Below are 23221 nucleotides of genomic sequence, written 5' to 3'. Positions count from 1 at the left end.
CCATCCCTACCACCCTCCATCCATCCATCCATCCCTACCTCCATCCCTCATCAGTCCCTATCTGCATTCCTCCTTTCATCCCTCCATGCACCCATCCTTCCATCTATCACCCATCCATCCCTCTGTCTATCCTTCCATCCCTCCATTAACTCCTTCCTCCATCTAGCCCTACCTCCATCCCTCCATTCATTCTTTCATGCGTGCATGCATGCATCCATCCATCCATAGAGTTGAAGGGGAGAGAGCTGAGTTGGAGATTGAACTAATGCCAGATAAGGTTGCTTATCTAGGGCAGATGTATCTCTCTCTCATGCAGACAGGAGGAAGAACACTGAAGGCTGTCGAGGGATCATGGGTGGAGGGAGAGGAGCCTTCAAGGTGACTGAAGAGGAACGGACAGAGAGCCAGATGTGGGGGAGGCCAAAGGAATGGGGTTTCAAAAGGAAGGAATGACCCATTTGGTCCAATACAGCAGCAGTACTGTGTGTAAGAGGAAGATTGAAAAGCAACCTTTGGGTTGAGCGATTGGAAGGCCGCTGGCCACTTGGTGAGGACAGATTCAGGAAACAAAAGGGGGTGGGGACCAACTGGACGTCAGGGGACTGAAGACGGCACAGACTGTAGGATTTGAACCTGCTCGCAGGTTACCCCAGCAGTCAGTGGTTGACTCCTTTCCAGTGCGTGGGTGCTGAGCTGCCCCAGTTAGCAGAGCACCATAAGTAACCCAACGGGAGGCATATTGGATATCTGGAAAAGTCGTTTCTTAACGAGCTGCCCCCTCCTCCCGATCCCTCGTCTCACCTGGTAGGATTCTATTGTGCTCCTGTCCAAGGGCATCCTTTTACTCTGGAGATCACCCTTCCTCTAATTACTCATCCTGGAACGACCCGATGGTGGTATGCCAGGTGTAATGACACGTGAGGCACCTACATTACATCTAGTCTTAATTAGTGAGTAATAATACCCTCCACAAATGAACTCTGGCTAATCTCATGGCCTCTATTAATATCTATTTTTTTCCTGAAGAGGTTTTTGTGGTGTGAGCGATACGCCGCGAGAGTTCTAATGTTTTCGGATCTGTGTCTATGTGACTCCAATGCCAAGATGGACAAAATGCCCCGGGAACTTCTCCAGGTGCGGCCACCTCCATGTTATAGATGAGGAACCTGAGGCACAGAGAGGTCAAATTATTCCCTGAGCGCGGAAGGCGTGGAGTTGGAATTCAGAGGCCGTGGGCCGCAGGGCTGGCCAGAGTGAGACAGACTCCGTAATCGCTCTTTAATTTCTCATTTGCTCTGTTTGCTGCACTGTCAGAAGCTCCCCTCCGTGATCTTGAAAACCCGCACAGGTTAGTCAGCACGGCTCAGCCCTTTGATGGACCAGATCTGACAGGTCTCTCGCGGAGGAAAATTGCTGCGCTCGCTCAGACACGCACACAGAAGCGGGGACTCCAGCCGTAAGTGCGCTCAACGCTGGCACTTGCTGGATGCAGGAAGGTCATTGCCTCAAGAAGGCAGCTAATTCCCCATGATGGAGGGCCCGCGCTCAGCGAGGGTGCCCGCATGAGCAGACTGTGGAAGCGAATGGACCGGTTTTGTGGATGAAAGCTACTTAAGAAAATTTAAAAAGTCGTATTCCCTTCCTGCTCAGTGCTACCCGGCCGGCTTTTTTTTAGTTTTGTTTCTCTCCTAATTGGAAGTGATAAGGCAAACGGGCTTTCATCAGCTGAGACAGGATGGAAGGCTGTGGGTAATGGAAGGAGCAGCGGGGCCCTGAGTCCCTAGGGAACGGGAGGCAGGTCTGATTGCTGGCCCTTGGGAGGTGACTTCCTCTTGTCGCAGGGGGGTGTGCACCCGCCATTCCCGGGGGGCGGCAGGCAGGGGGGTCAGAGTTCTGAGGCACAGAGGCAAGAACTGTGTCACCGGGGCTGACTCCTGGCTCTCGGGCCAGCTCCAGCCCTACCTTGGGCCAGGCTGGTCGCTCTGTGGGTCTTAGTCACTCTGTATTCAGAAAAGGGGGACTGCCTTTAGTGCCTGCCTTGCAGGGATGATTTTGGTTCTTTAGAGGAGGAGCTCTGTGTAAATCCTGGCATTATGTTTAAATCTGAAGAATGCGTCTAGAAGGGGCAGCTGGTGAGTGCCTGCCTGCCATGAGAACTGGTCTATGTCCCCACCAACAAGAAGGTCTGGAAAGGAGCTTGGGTGTCATCTATTGCTGTCCTCGGTTACACAAGCGGAAACTGAGGCCAGGGAGGTGAGAGACTACCCCAGATCACAGTGGGGGATCCCATGTGCCTTTCTCTTGGACCTGCTTCATCACCTCCTTGTTTGGAGGGTGGGTTCATGTTAACAGTTTGACTGCTGTTAAAGAGCCCGAGGAATGGTCCAAGCAGGGCTACTTATTAGGAATATTCAAACTGACACTGTTGTATTAGAAGACACACAACCAGATTCACGTTATGAGCTTCTTAAAACCTGGTGTCGCCCGGCCAGTATGGCTCAGTGGTTGAACATTGACCTGTGAACCAGGAGGTCATGGTTCAGTTCCCAGTCGGTACATGTTGCAGGCTCAATCCCAGTGTGGGGTGTGCAGGAGGCAGCAGATCAATGATTCTCTCTCATTGATGTTCCTATCTCTCCCTTCTCTGAAATCAATAAAAAAAATATGTATTTTCAAAAACAACAACAAAATACCTGGTGTCTATCCCCATGGACCTAGGTGACCAGGGGGCTCAGCCAGCCAGCCCCAATCCCAGCAGGCTTCCCATCTACCCAGGCTGCACCCTTCCTACAGCGGCCGGGAGGGAAAGGTGCCCAGCCTTGTCTGAGTACCACTGGCAATACCAGCATTATGAGGAGAGTCAGGAAAAATTCGAGTAGGGAAGGAAGGAATCACAAATCCCAGTACTATTTATTGAACCCCAAGTATATGCCACCTATTCTATTTGGTTTATTCCTCTGTCTGTTATAGACAGACATATTCCTCTGTACTTCAGCCACCCCGTCTGGGAGGTAGGGCTACCTAGTTTTACAACTGGAGAGTTTTAGCTCAGAGCGGGTGACTTACTTGTCTAAAGTCACACAGCCGGTTATAGTGATAAGAGCATCAGGCATTTAGCATTTGTGACTGGGCGGGCCAGATCCCAGCCTTGGCTGCCGCAGCGAGGCTATCTTTGCTCAGCCTCCTGCAGGCCCATGCTGAGGGCCGAGGAGGCGGACGGCGTGGACTATTCTGAGAAAGAGAGCTTTACTGCAGCTCTTCCCACCCTGCTGTCTCGGGGAGTTAGGATTTAAAAAATATCTGACCTTTTGGCTGGGCCTGGCTATTTTTATTTTTGGAATGTCATGGCTTAATAGGTTGGGTGGGTAAGTCTGTCTTGTGAGATGTGTTTATTTTTTCCCTCCACGATCCGCGGCTGCTCTGCAACTGTTGCTGCCTTTCGGAAAATGGAAAGAGTTCATAATAGACCGAATCTCCCAGGTGGGTGTCCTCGCCTGTGCTTTCTTTTAATCCCAGTGTGAACACTTGCCCCCTTTTATCTCCCACTCTTTCATAGCTGATGGGGATTTTGAAGCTGGAATATTAGTGGTGAAAGGTTCCGTATGCCTGTCGTAGATTTTTCTCTCAAATGCTAGCATGATTTTCGTTCTTTATAATAAACTTTTACTAATGAAACATTTTTTGAAGGATGGAGAAAAGTACCAAGAGTCACACAAAGAAAGCATGCCTGCCTGCCTTCCACGCAGCTCCATTGAATTCTACCAAGTTGTCATGCTCCCTTGAGATGGTTTTGAAGAAGTAATTCTTCCAGTTGAAGTTCATTGTGTACCTCTGATCCCATTTGCCAGCGGGTAACCACTCTCCTGAGTTGGGTGTCTTTCTTTCCCACGTTTTCATAACTACGTTTACAGCCGTTGGCATCCATTGACTTGCGCCTCCACAGTTTGCATTTTTACTAAGCTCAAGGCTTCTCAGATTTTCCCCTGCCGCTTCATGCCGCCCCCGGTCAGTAAGTTGAAGCTCTGGGTGGGTGATATTCCATTGTGTGGGCGTACCCCGAGTTTTCATCCGTTCTCCTTTTGGTGAGCATTTAGTGTGTCTTGCAGTTTCGTGTTGCAGTAGTACCGCTGTGAATGTTCTCTGTCTTGTCTGTGCACGTTTCCCCTCAGGCCTAGGGTGTGATGGGCTGGCCGGGTCAAAGGGCATTTGCATCTTCAGCTGCACTAGGAATTGCCAAACTGCCCTCTTTTTTTTTTTTTATGTATTTGTATTGATTTCAGAAAGGAAGGGAGAGGGAGAGAGAGAGAGAGAAACATCGATGATGAGAGATTCATCGATGGGCTGCCTCCTGCATGCCCCCTCCTGCAGATGGAGCCCGCAACCCAGGCATGTGCCCTTGACTGGAATCGAACCTGGGACCCTTCAGTCCGCAGGCTGACACTCTATCCACTGAGCCACACCGGCTAGGGCCAAACGGCTCTTGAGTTCCTCTACCACGGGGGGGCACATGTGATTCCTGTGGCTCCCCACCATCTTGCCATTTGAGGTGGCCGCACTTCAGAATTTTGTAAGTGTGATGGGTGTGAAAGAGAACTGCCAGTTGCATTAATCATTCTTTGATTGTAGGTGAGCTTGAGTGTATGTATATTAAGTGGCTCTTTGAGTTTGCTCTTCAGTGAGAATACCTGCTCATGCACTCTGTCCAGTTTTCCACTGGGTTAGCTGTGTTTTCTTGCCTAGTCTTGTGAGAAAATCCTAGAGCCCTGGCCAGTGTGGCTCAGTTGCTTGGGCATCATCCCATGCACCCAAAGGTTGCTGCCTCGTGCAGGAGGCAGCCAGTCGATGTTATGCTCTTATCTTGATGTTTCGCTCTTTTCTCTCTCTCTCTTCGTAGAAACAAACCAACAAACAAAATCAGAAAGAAAGAAAATGCTAGGTGTCACTCTTTGTGGGTTCTATACGTAGCAGATACCATCTTCTAGTTAGTGGCTTATCTTTGACCTTTGTAGTGTCTTTTGATGACTGGGAGTTTTACATTTTAATGCATGGGTTGTATTTATCAGTCTTTATGGCCTGTGCTTTTTTTTTGAGCCTTATTCCAGAAATCCTTAGCCCTGAGCTCAGGAAGATATGCTTTGGGGCCTAAATGAAGCTCATTCGGTTTTTCTGTCCTCATTCTTTGATTTGCTCTGGTATTTTTCATACTTGCCCTGTGAGGGTGTCTCTGTGCAGCAGAGTGCAGGCGGAGAACGGTTTGCAGTGAGAGACTGTGAGAATTGTGACAGCCGTCCCTGGGCAGACGGGGCTGGGCTGAACTTGGGTGGGAGCTGAGTCTTACTTCCTGACCCGGTGGCTGTCTCTGAGAGGCGCTGAAGTGCAGGGCTGATTGGCTCTCTCTTGAGCCTGGCTTATCTGCAAGCCTGATGAAATTCGTCATAAGGTTGTCCTCGTCAGCTAGCCTCACGGCCTGATTCTCACTTCCTGCTGCTGCTGCTGAGTGAAGCTGAAGAGAGAACACGCGGGGGACAGCTTCTGCTCCAGGCTCCCACCCGGGCCTGACGTGCAGCTGGCCCTGGTGAGGACAGGGTGTGTGGGAAGAGGAGAACTCAGAAACGTTCATCCAGACTTCTTCTCTTCTGTTCTTCCCTCCCAGGAGCTCAGGAGTGCTCTGCAGACCCAGGCCCACTGCCCCATTCATTGTGGAAATGGATTCAGGCAGCGTTTAGATCCGTTCACAGAACTTGAGAGTGTCGTGCTGGAGGGGCCACACTCTCAGGAGCCATCAGGCTCTGTTCCCACCTCATTCAGTCAGCAAGCATTTACCGCGCGTCTGCTGGGGGCCTGGCACTTGCTGGTTGTTGAGGACACAGCGGTGAACGGAACGGCCAAGGTCCCTGTCTCTGTGGTGGGGGAACAGCCACTGAGCCCCAGGGATTGTTTCAGAGAGTGGTGGGTGTGGTAGGACAGAGAGGAAGTGCCTTTGGATCGGCACCTTGTTATGTCAGGTGGACCTGCCCTCTTCTAGCCCAGGAGTCGGAAAACTATGGCCCATGGCTCCAACCTAAGAATACTTTAAACACTTTTAAATGGTTAACAAAAAGGCAAACTTTACAATAGAGTTTGCTGATAGGGAGCACTAACTTTGAACCTTCATCAAGTGAAATGTTGCCTATCCTGTCCCCCCTTACAAAGGATTTCATTCTTTTCCTTAGTAGACCTGTATCACAGGAAATTGTCCTCAATTGTTATATTTTGAATTTCATCACTAAAAATGTTGTGCAATATTGTTTTCTCTCTTTATATGAGTAACTATGTCATGTCTTCAGTGTGTCCTCTTACTTCTTCAGGCTGTTTCCTCGTCTGCACAATGGGCATGGTGCCTAGTTCATAGCAACTATGAAGGAATATAAAGAGAATTGATGTTAAACTCCTGCCGTGTGTTAAGAGCTTCAGCAGACGTTAGATCTTCCCTAGTGGAAAGTCCATAATGATTGGTTTCTCAAAGGCTGTGAGAAGGGAGCAGAAGGGTGGGCGGGGCTCAGTGCTCCCCTTTGAGGCTCAGCATCCTCCCCAGTGGCTCTCCAGCCCCTGAGCCGCGGACCATGGCCCTGCAGGTCCCCACGGCGTTAATGCTGCTCCGACATAATTTTCCTCGTGAAACGTGATGAAGCATAACTAAACAATGCGAGTAACAGCTTCGGGCCCGTAATGAGGCTGTAAATACAGGACAGAGATAATTTATGGAGCTTTTTCCTGGTAAAGAACTGTCCTTTTCAGACCTTTTCACTTTCTCTGTGCTTTTCTCATTAATACTAGCCATTGGCTTCCTTTGCTGACTCGTTTTCAGAAGGAAACGGAGCATTTATCATTTTGTGAGCATTTATCATTTGATCACCGCATGGGAGAAGCAAAGAAGAGAGCTGTGTGAAGTGCAGATGCTGGGCAAACAGCTGGGCCCACTCACTGTCCAGGTGACCCACACCACCCATACATGTCCCTGCAGTAACATTACACACAATCGTCCTTCCCGGTCGGTGTCAAGATGAAATCTGTCAGTGCCTAGGGTCACTAGTCCTGGGCTGAACCCACGAGCCATGTTATACCTTCTCAACAATCTCCTCCTTGAGCAGATGGGTGAGGGGAGGCTGGGGCTGCTGGAAGGAGCTCACAGGCAGGGCGGTGTACAGTCTAGACAGAGCTGGAGTCCTGGCTCTGCTCAGGTACTTGGAGCCAGAAGCACATCCTCACTTCGGGCTCAGACATGCACACGTGACTGCTCCCTTCTTGGTGGCGGCGAGCGCTCCGCATAGCAGGATGCCGGCAGGAAGCAGTCTGTTTGATGAGAACCAAATGGCTCTGGGATATGCTGGGGACAGATGTCTCTCCCTCCATCCGACACGGATGCCACCATGCGGAGCCGTCTGGAGTTGAAAGGACCTTCAGGGGTTTCCCAGGGATGTTTGCAAACACACGGTTGCCGATCAGCCCCCTGGGTGCTTTCCCTGTGCCCGTGCACGGGGCGTGTGTGTTGTGTGGAGAAGTGAGTCAAGGAGAACACAGATGGCTGTTTTCAGTGGCCTCCTGACACTGTGTTTGTTGGCACCAGGCAGTGGGAAGAGGTGTGTTCATTCTCCGGAGAGGTTTTAGGGAAGAGATTTTTTGAGATCTGCTAAATGGAATGCTAGGCCGTCTGTGTGTCGGCGCATATGTTTGTGTGTCTTGCTTTGTTGTTCATGGAGCCTGCAGACCTGATTGTCAGGAAGCAGAGGATCAAAACAGAGGTGACTGGGCAGAAATCTGAACTCGGGGCCCATGGAAGATTTGTAGATGTCAGTTCTCTAAGGCATCATAACAAGGGATGGCCCCAAGGGGCGGCCGATGAGCAGGGGAGAGCAGAGAACGGGATGGACTGCAGCTGCTCCCGGGGAATTCCCATTTCTCAGCTGGGAAAGTCGACATTGCTAACACAGCAGCTGTCTGAGTATTCACAGTTGCCCCAGGTTGGCCCCCTCATCATCGGATATAAATTTGTGGGTGCCAGAAATTTTGGTAGATGCTGCTGCAGTGGGCTGTTTGCCTCTGCCCAGTGGGGGAGGACTGGGGATTTTTTTTTTGTCATTCTTGGAGAGAAGGTGTAGTTATTTTAAGTAAGTGATGTGCTGCAGTGAACATGGGCAACTCTTTTTCATTTTTCAGCTTAATGAAAAAAGGGAAAGGGAGGAGGAGAAACCCCCGCTAGCCTACTTCTCCTGATGCTTGTCTTTTTGGATTCTGAATGTGTCCCCAGACACTGAGATGGGATAAATATTTCAGCCACTAGAAAGTCCTGCTGCCGGGGGGAAAAGATTTCTCACCCCTTTTAAAGCAGACAGGGTGGTAATTTACTTGCACCTCATGTGCCTTATTTTTAACTATACGTGTACAGATCCCACTCACCTTCGGGAGGGATGAGGGATGAGGCTAGATTAGAACGTTCCAAGGAGGAGTCTGGGGGTGGGGGTGAGTCAGTAACTATGCTTGGTTTTCTTCTTGGAGCGGCCACACATATTCTTTGAGGATCCACCGAGCACTAGATGTAAAGGATGTTTAGCTGGACGAGGCGGTGGGCCATGCCTTCCTGGGTGTGCCATTCCGTGGGGAGATGGTACAGACACATCAGTCAGCGCAGGCTGAGATAAAGGAAAACGGGGGACAATACCCAACTGGAAAGTGGGACCAGCTTTCCATTGGGTCAACACAATCTCAGAATGAGTGACATAAGGCTGTTGTCGAAAGACTGAGTGGCGTTAGTCAAATGTATTAGTTTGCTAGGGCTGCCATAACAAAGTACCCCGGAGTGGATGGTTACCATTCAGGGGTGGGTACCATCCGGCCCCGAGGGCTGTGTAAGGCCCACAAAATCATTTGGTCAGGCCCTGCCAAGGCATTAGGGGTGAGTTCATTAAATGTTTGACCAAATAGAGCAGGCTCATTTTTAAGTTGATAATTGTGTATGGCCTGTGAATGATGTTATCAATATCCAAGTGGCCCTGGGCAGAAAAAAGGCTCCCCACCCCTGGTTTACATGCTAGAAATGTACCTTCTCCCCGTCCTGGAAGGCAGAAGTCTAAGATCAAAGTGGGCAGAGTTGGGTTCGTTGGAGGCCTGTGTCCTCGGCTTGCAACTGGCCGTCTTCTCCCTGCGTCCTCACATGGTCATTCCCCAGGGCCGTCTGTGTCCTAATCTCCTCTTTGTAGAAAGACGCCAGTCAGATTGGGTGAGGGCCCGCCCTCACGGCCTCATTTTACCTTAGCCACCTCTTTAAAGGCCCTGTCTCTGAATTGAGTCACATTCCGAGGGACTGGGGGTCAGGGCTTCAACATATGGATTTGGGGAGGAAGCAATTGAGCCCCGAACACTGGGGAAGGGGAAGGGGGGTGGAAGAACCGAGGTCCGAGAGCAGCACGGGCGGAGGCCTCCCTGCAGGAAGGACATTTGTGTTCCAGGAAGTGGTTGGGAATGAGGTTCAGAGGGAGGCTGGGCTGGATCCCACGGGGTCTTGTCAACCGTGGCGGGAGCTCCAGATGTATTGTGAGGGCACCGAGAAGCCATCAGCAGCAGGTTAAAATCTCCCTCTGCTCCGAGGAGAAGGGTCTGGGACCCTGAGAAGTGATCGCTGGGAGGTGGGTATAAGCTGGGATTTCTCAGCCCTGGCCTCATTGGCATTCTGGGCTGGCGATTCTTTGCTACGAGGGGCTGCCCTGTGCATTGCAGATGGGCGGCAGCATTCCTGGACTCAACCCACTAGACACCAAAACCCCGAAGTCTCCAGATTCTGCCCTCTGTCCTCTCAGGGGCAAAATTGTCCTGTGTTGGGAACCACTGGCAGCTTGGATTGGCTGGTACCATCTGGGTGAGGCACACTGGGTGGGTTTGAGGAAGATTTTTGAGGACAGAATCAATGGGATTTAACCTCTCATTGTCTTGGTTTCTCCTGATGCTTTTGATTTTGACGATATTGTCATTTCCCTAAAGTGCAAGGATCTATGCCCCCTGCATGCATAATAGAGTTATTCAGAAGCCCTCGAAGCATGGTCCTCTATGTTGTCAGTCGCCAGGCCCTGGGGATCCCTGGTCAGCCTGCAGAGCTCTGAGCCCTTGCTGGAGGGCCACCTGTGCAGGAGCCCTGAGCCCTGTGATTGCAGGGCCATCTGTGCATGAGCCCTGTGGCTGCAGGGCCAACTGTGCATGAGCCCTCAGCTCTGTGATTGCAGGGACACCTGTGCCTGAGCCCTGAGCTCTGTGGCTGCAGGGCCACCTGTGCATGAGCCCTGAACCCTGTGGCTGCAGGGCCACCTGTGCGTGAGCCCTGAGCCCTGTGGCTGTCAGGGCCAACTGTGTTTGACAGACGTGGTATTTACGTCCCTGTATCACACCCTTTCATTTGTCAAATCCGTGTGCTGCCAGCCTGTTGACTCTCAGAGCAAGCACTTTGGAATCTAATCTGGCCAATTTTCTGCCTCCGGAAACCTGTTTATCAGAACAAGATTTCACCATTGCAGCGACTTCTCAGGCTGCTTGCCTCGGAGGAGCTAGCGCTGCAAAAGCAAGGGGAGGTATTTCTAACAAAACAGCATGACAGTTACATTCAGAGCCCTGAAGAATTTCCTACCTGTTGGTGGGGCTTGAGCAGTGGTTGGGAAACAGCTGGAACATGTGGGGCTTTCTGGGTTGTATCTTCCATGTCTGGCCGGGACCCAGCACCTGGCTGTCCTTCTAGGCTCCTCTCCTGTGGGTCCCCCTCCGCCACCTGGAGCCCTTGCCTGGAGACAGGAAACTGGTTTCACGTTCTTCTCGGGGTGGGGGGTGGTTTTCGAGGATTCCTGTCTCGAGAGGAATCCGATAGTGAGCGTGGGCTCAGTGGACGGAGTGCCGTGATGAGCGATGTCTGACTTGCTGGTGGAAGAGGGCCATAGTGGCACAATCTGTTTGCAGTTCCCACAGTCACTGCTCGTTTTTTGCTCCATTCCCTTCAGAGCTCTCCGCACTGTGTCTTTGCTGTCTGTCTCTCGGCCCGAGGGGCCCCTAGCTTCCATCTCTGTATCTCTCAGCAGCCACTGCAATGCCGCCTCTCTCCTCCAACCTTTCTTAGAGCCTGGGATTTTGACTTTATCTTAAGAACAGTGGGGAACCATTCAGTGGCTTTTTAAAGTAAGGAAGGATCATGATTGACTTGCTCTTTAGAAAGGTCCCTCTGGCCACAGAGAGGAGCCGAAGGGGTGACCGGGAGGCCGAGTTTTAGGAGATTGTGGCAGTAACTCCAGTGAGAGATGAGGTGTCCTGGGCTGGAGTCATGTCTGTGGCCATGGAGACCAGCGTGCGGGACTTGGTGCTTGGCCGTCATAGGGGATGACAGAGTAAGGAGGGGATGTGGAGGGTTGTTAGGGTTCGGGTGTGGGTAGTCGGGGCAGAGGGAGGCCCCTCGCTGCAGCTGCTCTTCTGGAATTCTTCAGCGAGCTCTGAACGCTCGTGTTTAGTGGAGAGACATGCCTGTCCATTATTAATTCACCCGCACGGGGCAGCTGGTCTGTGGAAGTATCCACGGTCCTGGGGCTGATGTGGCTCTGCTCGCCTGTGGCTGTGTCATTCCAATGGGTTGTTGCCTACTTGTTCCAGTTGTCAGATGTGTTTAATATCAGCCCAGTAGAACCATCGTCACCCAGAAGAATAAGAGCTCGTTTCTGCTTGGAGAAGTCAGGGGACACTCAGAGGGAGAGCAGCACACGTTGTGTGCTGACGGGTGCGTAGGGGGGTGCTAGGGGACCCCTCAGGTCGAAAGGCACGCCAGGTAAAAACAATAGTGCTTGTCAAGAATAGCGGCATGAAAGATGTGATGTCACGGGTCTGGAATGCAAGGCTTCTCTTTGGCAAAGCATGTGAAAGAGGCTCATGGGCCCTCCGTTACCCTCAGGCAGGTGTGGGCACCCCTCAGAGTCCTTGGCAATAAGATCGTTAGTATCCCCATGTGCCCTTCCAGCCCTAGGCTTCATCTCTCTGCACCTTTAGGACCTAGCACAAGTGTCTGGTCAGACACGTTCAATAAATGCTCATTGACGACTCAGGAGGGAGCCCTGGGAGGATGGGTCTTCTTTTCCCTTAAGACCCTGTTCCTTCCAGACGGCTCCTTCTCTCCCAGCCATGGATCACGCTGGCTCAGGCCTGTCAGATGGGTTCCATTCTAGTTCCCTTGAAAAAAATCACCCATCCCGAGTCCATTGGTGGATGAGTGCAGCACCCTCCACCCCCCACCCCCCATGCCCTGCTTGCTTTCTAGCTTTAGGGGGAGCGCTTTGGGGTGAGGGCCGTGGCACTCTGTGACTCTGTTCAGTGGAGTTGCATCCAAACCTCGGGGCTTGGCTCTAAACCTCCAGGAACGCTTGGCCAGCAGTTCAGTGACCTTGGGGGTTAGAGGCCTTCGTGTAGCTTTCAGTTTGGCTTTTTCTCCTCGTTGACCTCAGGCAGGTCGATTTTGTGGGCTGGGGCCCCCATGTTCTAAAGTGAATTTATCTGCCAATATCCCTGTTGACTTGGCCCAAGTTCAAGGATTCTGCGATTGTAGAGTCCCAGAGTCTGAGACCTGGCAGAGGCCGACAGTTCCTGCTGTTGGAGGCTTTGGGGGTCCAGTGCTCACTCCTGTCCGGGAACCTTCAGCTTTGGTCACTGCTGGTGGCCAGGAAAGAATGCGTGTATTTTACAGCCAGCCTTTTTTATGGGAAAAGAAGACAAGTCAGTGAGCGCCTAACGTGCGTCAGACACCTGCCCCTGCCCCCCCCCCCCCCGACTTCTCAGTTTTTCCCCATTTAGTCCTCTCAGAATCCCCAGGGGTGGGGCAGGGGACTTTATCCGTCCATTTCACAGATGAGGAAACTGAGACCCAGAGAGGTCTCACCTATCCAGCCCACACCAAGCAGGAGCCCCCTTCGGTTGGGGTGGGCTCAGGTCCTTGCCGCCTTCGCCGTGCCGTCTGATGGCCCTGTCCCCTCTCTCCCACAGAGAGCCAGCTGCTCCCCGGGAACAATTTCACCAACGAGTGCAACATTCCGGGCAACTTCATGTGCAGCAACGGCCGGTGCATCCCGGGCGCCTGGCAGTGCGACGGGCTGCCCGACTGCTTCGACAAGAGCGACGAGAAGGAGTGTCGTGAGTGCCGGGCCCTGCGGGGAAGTGGGTGGGGGGGATCCTGGGGTAGAGGGAGGAGGTCCCGATCTGGTGAGTTCCCATAGGCTCTCTTTGCTCCCTGGGGTGGGTGGGCCTGGGCCTCTGGCCAGCAGTCCCGTCCTCTCCACCTGTCTCAGTGCAGAAACAGGGGCCTTGGTGGCGACGGAGCCACAGCGCTGGGAGAGCTCTCCTAACCCCCATCCTGGGGGACTGTCGTGGCCTTCGCTTTACACAGCAGGAATCTGAGACCTACAGGTTATGGAGCCTCAGGATCCACCCACCAGCAAGCAGCGGACCTGGATTTGCACCCAGGCTGCCTGACCCCAGGCCCAGGCTGATTCACACATCTTGTACATTGTAGAGTGTCCTTGACAATTAAGTGAGAGGCACTGCGCCAAGTGTCCAGCACGGAGCTGGTATTGACTAGATAGTCATTTGCCTTTTCCTCGGCCGAGAAGGGTGGGCATCATCCTTCAACTGGGCACCACCAGGACCTAGGGCAGTGATGGCGAACCTTTTGAGCTCGGCATGTTAGCATTTTGAAAAACCCTAACTTAACTCTGGTGCCGTGTCACATATAGAAATTTTTTTATATTTGCAACCATAGTAAAACGAAGACTTACATTTTTGATATTTATTTTATATATTTAAATGCCATTTAACAAAGAAAAATCAACCAAAAAAATGAGTGTCATAGGTTCGCCATCACTGACCGAGGGTATCTGACCCTCCCCGTGTAGTGCCCCTGAAATAGGCGTGAGATTCAGGTTGGTGGGGGGGGGGCACATCTATGAAAAAGGAGACACCTGGGATGTGCGTGGAGGGGCGCCAGGTGTCCAGGGATCACACTCCCTGCCCCGGAGCGTGTATTCCTCTTCTTCCGCACAGTGTGGTGCTGCCGTGTGAGCTGGGTCAGGACACCCTGCCGGGTGGGAAGCACACCCCCGAGTGCCGGCCTCCAGGTTGTCCAGGGGGTGGCTGCCTGGCGTCCACACCGCTGGACAGGGGTTCTTGGCTCTTTCCTGGGCTTCGGGCAGTGGGCCTCTGCCAGGCGGACTATGTGTGACTCCGAGGCTGCTGTCTCTCTGGAAGCCAGCTGAGCAAGTGGCCAAGGAGCGGCTGATCAGGGGACTTTGAACATCGCTAGTACCGGGGTTTGAGGCCAAGGCCGTTGACCCCCGGGAAGGAGCACTGGGTGTGGAGTCCACCTCTGGAGCCAGTCAGCAACCACCCGCCACATGATGTGTTTCCGAGGGCAAGCTGCCCGCTCCGAGATGCCCCTCACCCAGATGAGGGTCCAGTATTCTGGCTGCCGGCCCCTGCTCTGCAGACCTTTTGGGGGCTGGATCGGCAGTATGTTTTTTTTTTTTGTGGGGAGGATTTCATTTTGTTTGTTGCGTATGGTTTTTCCTGAATAGACCACTGTACATGCTGCATTTTTATTTTTGCAGTTTCTTAAACAAGTATCGTGTCTCTCAGCCTTCTCTAGTTTCTAGCGTGGTTTCGACATTGCTAGAAATGTAACGTTCGTCATTTGCATTCACATGACATAGAATGTGTGAACGCCACGATCTGTCCAGCTCGGAGCATTATTAAGGCTGCACAGATGTGGCCACTGGCCACTTTAGGACGTGGTGTGTATTTGAACCTCCAGGACATGCAGGCTGTCCCTGGCTGAGGGGAAGTTCGGCACAGGATGAGTTTGTGGAAGAATGCAGGACTAGGGGTTGAGATCTGTTTTATTCGCAGCTTTGTCAGTAGCTCTCTGTGATACCAGCGTCCGCTGTGACATTCCGTGTCCTCCGTCAGCCCAGGGCCGTGATTGCAGGATCCATGCGCAGACTGGAAGGGGCGGTGGAAAGAGACGATAGAAAAAAATGATGGTGCGGGCAGCTGCCTGGCGCTGTTCGGTTTGGTTTGGAACAGGCTCGTCTTGGCGGTTCTCCATCCTTTTTTCCTCATTTCCTACCCTTAACCCCCAAGTGGAGACTTGATTGACATTTATTTAGTCTTTTGATCAAAACATAATTTTAAAAACCATACACACAAACACATGTGTTAAAAAAAAGCCCTTTCCTCTGTTGCCCCCCCCCCCCTTTATTTTTTGGTCTTTAAATAAAAACAGAAGAACACTAGAAAGTTAGTGTAGACAATAGAGGGAAGGAAAAGAAGCCTTTTAAAAAACAAATGCTTGCATTTTAAATTTCTGACATATTGCCTTACAGTCCGAGAGTCAGTCGACAGTGTGGGCACTGGAGAAAGATAGTGTCCAATCCCAGCCCCTTCTCCCACACCTCTCCTCCCTGCTCTGTGGTCTTAGGAAAGTTACCAGAATGTTCTAAATCGTAGCCATTGGGAGGATCAAATGAGAATTCCTGGTGCTTCAGTTCCCTCCTCTCCAAAATGAGAATAAGGCTTCTAAGGGCATTGTTGGGAAGTTTGAATGCATGTTAACCACACGGCGGCATAGTGCCTGGTAGGCAACAACTGTTACTGGTCAGTCTGCACAAACGGTTTTATCCGGTCGTCGTCATGGGAACGCACGATTGAGTAACCATTCTTCTTCACATTGGAGGCCCTTGGCCACATTAGCATAGTTGGCATTCGTAATTGTTGTTTTGTGAGCTTGCCTATTATTCCATCAAGTAGATGCACTGCAAGCTAACCATCCGCTATTGTCGGGGGTTTAAGTCTCTTGCTTTTTTTACTTCTGCTGATCAAAAGGTTTAGGGCCAACGGAGGAAGTTTTACATACGCAGAGGACAGAGCCAGGAGGGCGGAGCTGAGGTCTCCAGGCTACCAACTGGCCCACTTACCATTCGTGCCACTTCCTTCCATGTCTTGCTCAGAAGCTGCAAACCCTTTCTCTGATTCTTTGGAGCAACTTGGTACTCACAGGGAGGAGCGTGAAGGCGGCCGGTAGCCTCTCCGGGGAGAGGTGATTGCCTCAAGTGCCCAATGAAGTAGCTTTGGCCTTTAGAAGATAATACACTCAAACAAGAGTCCTTGCCCTTTTCAAAGGGTGAGAGAAGGGCGTAGAGCAGGATGTCATGGTGGGCTATGAGGCAGTGAGCTCAGCAGAGGAAAGATTGTCATGAGACAGGGAGAAACCTTATCATAAAGGGAATAAAATCATCTATTGGTGAAATTGTGGGGATGGGGAGGTTAAAGACAACAGGGCCACACAGAGTGGGTCCTCTAACAGAACTCCACCAGCATCTTAGAAGTTGTCATTCAGCTGTACTCATCAGAGGTACACATGATGATACGATGATTTTTTCTGTATCGTTTGTAATGCTTAAGTAGTCCATTCCCTTGGGTGTCATGTAGTTTATTTACTCCTTATTTCAGCGTTTGTCTGGTTGTAGTGTTTCACTATTAGAGACGGTGTTCATGTCCTGAGGGTGGACGTGACTTGCCCCTGCTTTGAGAAATTCTCTTAGTCTAGGTTCTCAGAAATGAAATGACGGGGTTGAGGGACAGAGGCTTTTCCTGGCTCTGGATCCCGGACCGCCCACGTGCTCTGCTGAGGGCTGGCACCGGCGTGCTCTTCCCTGGCACCAGCTGAGAACTCTGGCTGTCTTTCAGTCTTGGCAGCATTCGCCAATATCTTAAAAAAATATGTTTATGGGTCATTTGATAGTTGAAAACAGTTCTATAGTTTAAGTTTAATTTTTTTTTTATTATCTAAAGAAATTGAATGTTTTCCCAATACCTCTGCTTACTAGTTATGTTTCTGACTTTGTGAAATATCTGTTAATGGACTAGAATACATTTCCATCTGGGTTGAGTCACTACATTTTCCGCCTCATGAATCTGAAGAACCTCCCCTTCTTAGAGTTCTGAGAGAAGAGGCTCATTTTGGGAGAGTTTTGAGTGTATTTCTGTTCTTGGTTAGTGAAATGCCCTGCATAATCGTTTTATGTAAATAACTGTTCTGGGCAGTAAAAGGAATAGAGAAATGTTTTAGAAAAACATGGACACTTCATGAAAACACTGGCGTGATGTGGCCTTACTTGAGCTCCCCTGGGCTGCACGTTACGTGATATTGACTCAGTTGTCACAAGTCCGTATGAGGAGGAAGCTGAGCCCCATGAGCTTGCACAGCTTGCCTGTTGTCCCATAGCCCGAGTCCCCATAGCCTTCCTCCACCAGAGGCCACAGTGGGGTCCTTCCGTCTTTCTCTGTATGTGGAGCGGTGCCACTGTCCTGCTGTTGTCACCGATAATCCGCTTTTTTAAAACGTAGAAACCTCGATGATGGTTTCCCATGGAAATGATTTCTAAGATGGCTATTGGTCCTGCGAGTCCCTGACTGTGCTTCAGTGCTACCACTTGCTGTAATAATCAAGCAGCGATCCCTACCTCCAGGGCCCACGTGTGACCTGGAATCCAGGCCCTAACGTCCGCTTCCAGCTTCCTGTGGGATCCTCGCTGCCACCTCTGTGCCCTGACCAAATGGGGGCGAGGAGGTGTGAGATCTGCGGCTCATTCTTCTCTTGGAGAAATAATATCTGTCTGTATCTTTGAGCAGGCACATGCAGACTTTTAAAGTCACAGGCCCTTTATGTTTGTGTGGGGTGGCGGTGGGGGATGGAGGGAGGTAAGAGGAAATGGGGATAAATGCAAGGATTTTGTCCAGTAATAAAATGTAATACATTTCCAAGTTCAGAGACATTGAAAATAGGTCAAAAATGGAATTTAAATTGTATTTGCTTTTACTCTTCCCAACCGTTTCTTGAGCATGGCTTTTGGGCTCTGGTATGATGCAGAAATCCATGAGTGGGTTTGGACTAATGATCACCGAGAAATATATAAGGCTAAGGGATTAGCCAGAGAACATACCATGGACACGATCAACGTGTGGTGATGGACAGAGGGAAGGGGGGCGGGAGCTGGGTGGAGGGGGACACAGGGGAGGGGAATGGGAACATGTGTGATAGTGTCAACAATAAAAATAAGGAAGAGAAGAGGTTGGAGAGTGAGGTGTCCTCTTTCCTTTTCATCATCTTTCTCACCTTCTGCCTCTAGGTGGTGCTACATATAATGTCTTCTTTTAAACCTGGTGCCACAGTGCAAGCAGAGATGAGGGGGGAAAACTGGACTCTGAGTTGTTATTCTTACCAAACTTTAATAGCAGTTCAGCTATGTCACCAGACACGCTGGGTCACATGCTAAATGCTGCAGGAAACCAGGATGTTTCTATAGGGTGGATATGGCTTGCCTCGTCTTAGACTGCGCTGCCTTTTCTCAGAGGAGGGGCTGGTGACGGGCTGTGGCCTAGGAAGGGAGCCTGCCAGGAAACTGGTAGATGCAGCTACAGCGGCGTTAAGTCCTCCCCTTTAGCTGCCTGTATAGCAGAGGTGTCACCACACCATTGTTATGGGTTGCATTGTCATCCCCCCCACCCCCGGCAAACCTCCTCCCCCCCCACTCCCCATTCATAATGTTAAAGTCCTAACTTCCAGTAGCTCAAAAGGTGATCTTATTGGGAAGTAGGGTCTCTGTAGAGTTAATCAAGTTAAAGTGAGGCCACTGGGCTGGGCCCTACTTCCACATGCCTGTGTCCCTATAAAAACGGGGTGTGTGGATGCAGGGGTACATACAGAGGGAAGACGATCTGTAGGGACACAGAGAGAAGATGGCCCTCGACAAGCCCAGGAGACAGGCCAGAACAGATCCTCCCAGTCCGCAGGGGGAACCAGCCCTGCCGACACCTCGACTTCATACTTCTGGCCTCCGGAGCTGTGAGACAACACATTTCTGTGGACGAAGCCACCCAGTTGTGGTACTTTGTCATGACAGCCCTCGCAAACTAATCCAGCCATCCACCCACCTCGCTTGCTTCTTAAAAATGATTGCTCAGTGAGTGACAGCTGGCCCACAGCTGTGGAACAGGGGACATTCACAGACATCCTGCTCCCATTCTTTAACAATTTGAAAGTAAGAATCTTACTGTTATGGGTTGAATTCTGTCCTCCTACCCCCCCCCCCCCAAAAAAAAGATAAAGTCCTAACCCCCAGGACTTAGGCGTGTGACCTTATTTGGAATTAGGGTTATTGTGAGTGTAATTAGTTAAGATTAGGTCATACTGGAGTCATGAGGGTCCTTAATTCAATATGACGGGTGTCCTCATGAGAGGACAGTGAGAATATGAGGGAAGAAAGCCATGTGACAGTAGAGGTAGAGATTGGACTGATGCAGCTGCAAGCCTTGGAACGCCAGGAATGGACAGCTGCCACCAGCAGCTACAAAGAGGTAGGGAGAGATTCTCCCCAGAGCCTCAGAGAAGGCACGGCCACACTTACCCCTCAATCGCAGACTCTGGCCCCCAGAAATTTGAGAGAATACATTTCTGTTGCTTAAAGCCACTCAGTTTATGGTACTTTGTTTTGGCCGCCCTGGGAAACTAATATACTTGCCAGGGACAATGAAAGCCATTTGGGCTTCAGTGGGCAGGCTCAACCCAGTAGATAGGGGCATTCCTTCAGCCTCCTGCCCCCCCTGCCATCCCACCTGGCCCCTCTGGAAGAGTCCTGTCCTCCATTTCTGCTGGACACACTGCCTTGTCACGTGATCCAGGTGTCCCCTCTCCTCCAGGTCTTGGTTCTGGCAAGCCATTGTTCAGTGCTGAATTTCGAAAGCCTTCTGAAGTTGAGCTTCAGAAAGTAAAACATGCCCTTACAGAGTCTAGAGCAGGGGTGGGCAAACTTTTTGACTCGAGGGCCACAGTGGGTTCTTAAACTGGACCGGAGGGCCGGAACAAAAGCATGGATGGAGTGTTTGTGTGAACTAATATAAATTCAAAGTAAACATCATTACATAAAAGGGTACGGTCTTTTTTTTTTTTTAGTTTTATTCATTTCAAACGGGCCGGAGCCCGCGGGCCGTAGTTTGCCCATGGCTGGTCTAGAGAATATCATTGCACTTTAGCGCTATGTCTGTTGGTGGCGAAACGGCACCAGAATGTTCCTGGTGATTGGACCTCGGTTTCAGCAGCCTCGGTACTTGAGTTCTAGCCAAGAAATTCAGAGCCAAGACTCAAATACAAGCAAAAGTTTATTTAGAAAGTCACAGAGGTAGAAGTGAGCCGTAAAAGAAATGGGCTCAGGAGACAAGCTACAGAGGCCAAAGTTGGGAGGACTGAGAGAGAGAGAAGGAAAACGTGCCTAGGGGAAGGAGGGGAGTGGGGAGGCTGTGTTCCCAGCTGAATCCTCAGTCCTAAGGGCTTTTAAGGGCAAGGATTTTAGGGGAGGTCCCAGGGGAGGATCATGATAGAGTATCCATCAACTCTCCAGGTGTGCCATTTCAGAGCCATGGTCTCTACTCATTGGTTGGCTCTGCGGTCATTGTGTCTGGTCCCGATGGTAGCCTTGATGTAGGTCCCTCTGGCTTTGCTACTTTTCTGGGCCTGGAGCTGAAACACAACTGAAGCCTAGATGTTATCTCAAGTTTGACCAAAACGCTGTCTCTGTAGTCTACAGACCCGAGGCTTTGTTCCTAAGATTATTTGATGCTGATCAGAACCTCATTGTCCTGAAGGCTTAATGCTTAAGGGAGTGATTGTGCAAGGGCTTGTATGGGAGTCATATGAGGCTATTCTCCGGCCCCCTTGTTCCTTCTCTAAGAGGGTCTAAACCACATGCCTAGCGATATGCTAGGGGAGGAAAGGTCACCCTGAGGGTGAGGTTTATTTTCCCAGTTTTGCCAGTTGCTAGGTACCTGGGGCTTTCTGCCCTGGTGACCTTCTGTCCCTGGCCCATTGTCCTTGCTCTGCTCATGTCCACTGAACATTTCAGAGCAAAAACTCACCTTCTTTCACAACACTCACTGTGCAGAAGAAATCTAAGATCTGTGTGTTCATGTTGCCTCCTTTCTAACTTAGTCATTTTGCTTACGTATTTGTTTGTTTGTTTTTTTGCCGGGGTCCAACCCCAGCAGGTCCAGGGGTCCCCAAAGGTGTGGATGGAGTCGGCGAAGAAGGAATGACACAGAGACAGCGTTCAGTTGATCAGCAGCCTAGCCAGGATCTCTAGCCAGGATCTCCAGCCAAGTTCTGGTCTGGATCTCCAGCGAAGTTCTGCTTAGGATCTCCAGCCAGGTTCTGTATCCATGTTGTCTTGCTAGGTTCTCCAGCCAGGTTCTCCAGGTTCTCCAGCCAGGTTCAGTCACCAGGTTCTAGTCAGGTTCTCTTGCCAATTTCTGTAGTCAGGTTCAGTCCAGGATCTTTTGCCATGTTCTCTCGCTAGGTTCTGTCTCTAGGTTCTGAGGCCAGTTTCTGTCCAGGATCTTTTGCCATGTTCTCTCCAGCAAAGTTCTTCTGTCTCTAGAGAACGTTCTGTGTAGGTTCTGTGCCTCCTGGTTCTGTCTTCTCAGTTCTGTGTTCTAAGTTCTGAGTCTTGCTGTCTTGTTACAACTGTATTTATACCAGTTGATTCAATCCTATCAATCTCTATTACAAAGGTTAGGGCGTTTCTTATCTCCATTCCAGGGAGTAAAGATTATGTAGCTTAAGCATGATTGTTCGTAGTTAAAGTGATTAATTACCCACCTGGCACTTAGTTGAGGGGTTTTATTCCCTCCCTAACTTCAGGGGAAAATCCCTACCTGGGGAAACAACCTTTCTCAGAGACCTTGGTTAAAACACATAGTGCCAAGAAGGTGAGCAAACATATTAAGAACAGTATGCCATATATGCCAGGTCCCTTGAAACAGCAAGCATGGACCGGCTCCCGGCATTTTTTAATCTTTTTGTTGAGAATATTACAGATGTTCCCCTTTCTTTCCCCCATTGTCCCCATCCACCGGGTTCCTTCCCCACCCAAGGCCTTCACCACCCTATTGTCTATGTCCATAGGTAATGCATATAAATTCTTTAGTTAATCTCTTCCTTCCTTCTGAGATTCATCATTCTGTTCCATGCTTCTATGGCTTTTGGTTCTATTTTATTCATCAGTTTATTTTGTTCATTATATTCCTTATTTGTTTATTTTTATTTTTAGGTTTAATTGTTGATTGATGTGTACTTATTGCCATTTTATTGTTTATATTTTAAACCATTATTGTCATCTTCTTCCTCTTCTTAAAGAATACACTTCAACATTTCATGTAATACTGGTTTGGTGGTGATGAACTCCTTTAGCTTTTTCTTGTCTGAAGCTCTTTATCTGACCTTCAATTCTAAATGATAGCTTTGCTGGGTAGAATAATCTTGGTTGTAGGTTTTTGCTATTCATCACTTTTAATATTTCTTGCCACTCCCTTATGATCTGAAAAGTTTCTGTTGAGAAATCAGCTGTCAGAGCTTCAAAGGACTTAGTGAGACTTTCAAGGATCTTAGTGAGAATTTCAAGAATATTAGTGAGAACATAAAAGACTTGAAAAAGGACCAGTCAGAAATAAAGCATACACTAACTAAAATAAAGGAATAATTTACAGTGATTCAACGGTAGAGTTGAGGATTCTGAGAATCAAATCAATGATTTGGGATATGAGGAAGCAAAAATCACCCAATCAGAAGAGCAAAAAGAAAAAAGAGTTTAAAAAAATATGAAGATAGTATAAGGAGCCTTCGGGACAACTTCAGGAGCACCAACATTCGCATTATGGGGGTGACAGAAGGAGAAGAGAGAGAGCAAGATATTGAAAACCTATTTGAAGAAATAATGACAGAAAACGTCCCCTACCTGGTGAAAGAAATAGACTTACAAGTCCAGGAAGTGCAGAGAGTCCCAAACAGGAAGAACCCAAAGAGGCCCACATGAAGACACATCATAATTAAAATGCCAAGGGTTAAAGACAAAGAGAGAATCTTAAAAGCAGCAGGAGAAAACTCCCTACAAGGGAGTGCTCATGCAGCTGTCAGCTGATTTCTCAACAGAAAATCTGTATTTGTTTGTAAATATCTCAGGTACTACCGGGCATACCTCCCACTTCACTTAAATTCTTTCATCTCAAATGTGAGACCATAAATGCTGTGGTTAAGCACCGGGGCTTGGGGGCCAGAAGTGCTGGTTTCTCCCCA

At 50.0% G+C, this 23221-nt stretch overlaps 1 protein-coding gene across 5 annotated transcripts in view; it reads left to right on the top strand.

The window, feature by feature from the left end:
* LDLRAD3 (low density lipoprotein receptor class A domain containing 3) overlaps nucleotides 1–23221 on the top strand; it is a 213547-nt gene that overhangs the window by 56009 nt on the left and 134317 nt on the right. For 4 of the 5 annotated variants that reach the window (XM_036326173.1, XM_036326171.1, XM_036326172.1 and 1 more), the window contains exon 2: nucleotides 13033–13179. In XM_036326173.1, the coding sequence (XP_036182066.1) occupies nucleotides 13033–13179 (147 nt within the window). Of the gene's footprint in view, nucleotides 1–6841; nucleotides 6972–13032; nucleotides 13180–23221 lie in introns of those variants that run through there. The other variant, XM_036326174.1, reaches the window with a different exon arrangement.

The sequence above is a fragment of the Myotis myotis genome, unplaced genomic scaffold (assembly GCF_014108235.1).
Source record: "Myotis myotis isolate mMyoMyo1 unplaced genomic scaffold, mMyoMyo1.p scaffold_m19_p_10, whole genome shotgun sequence".
NCBI lineage: Eukaryota > Metazoa > Chordata > Mammalia > Chiroptera > Vespertilionidae > Myotis > Myotis myotis.
The sequence above is the reverse complement of the archived record's forward strand: the minus strand, read 5'-3'. Positions and strand labels throughout refer to the sequence as shown.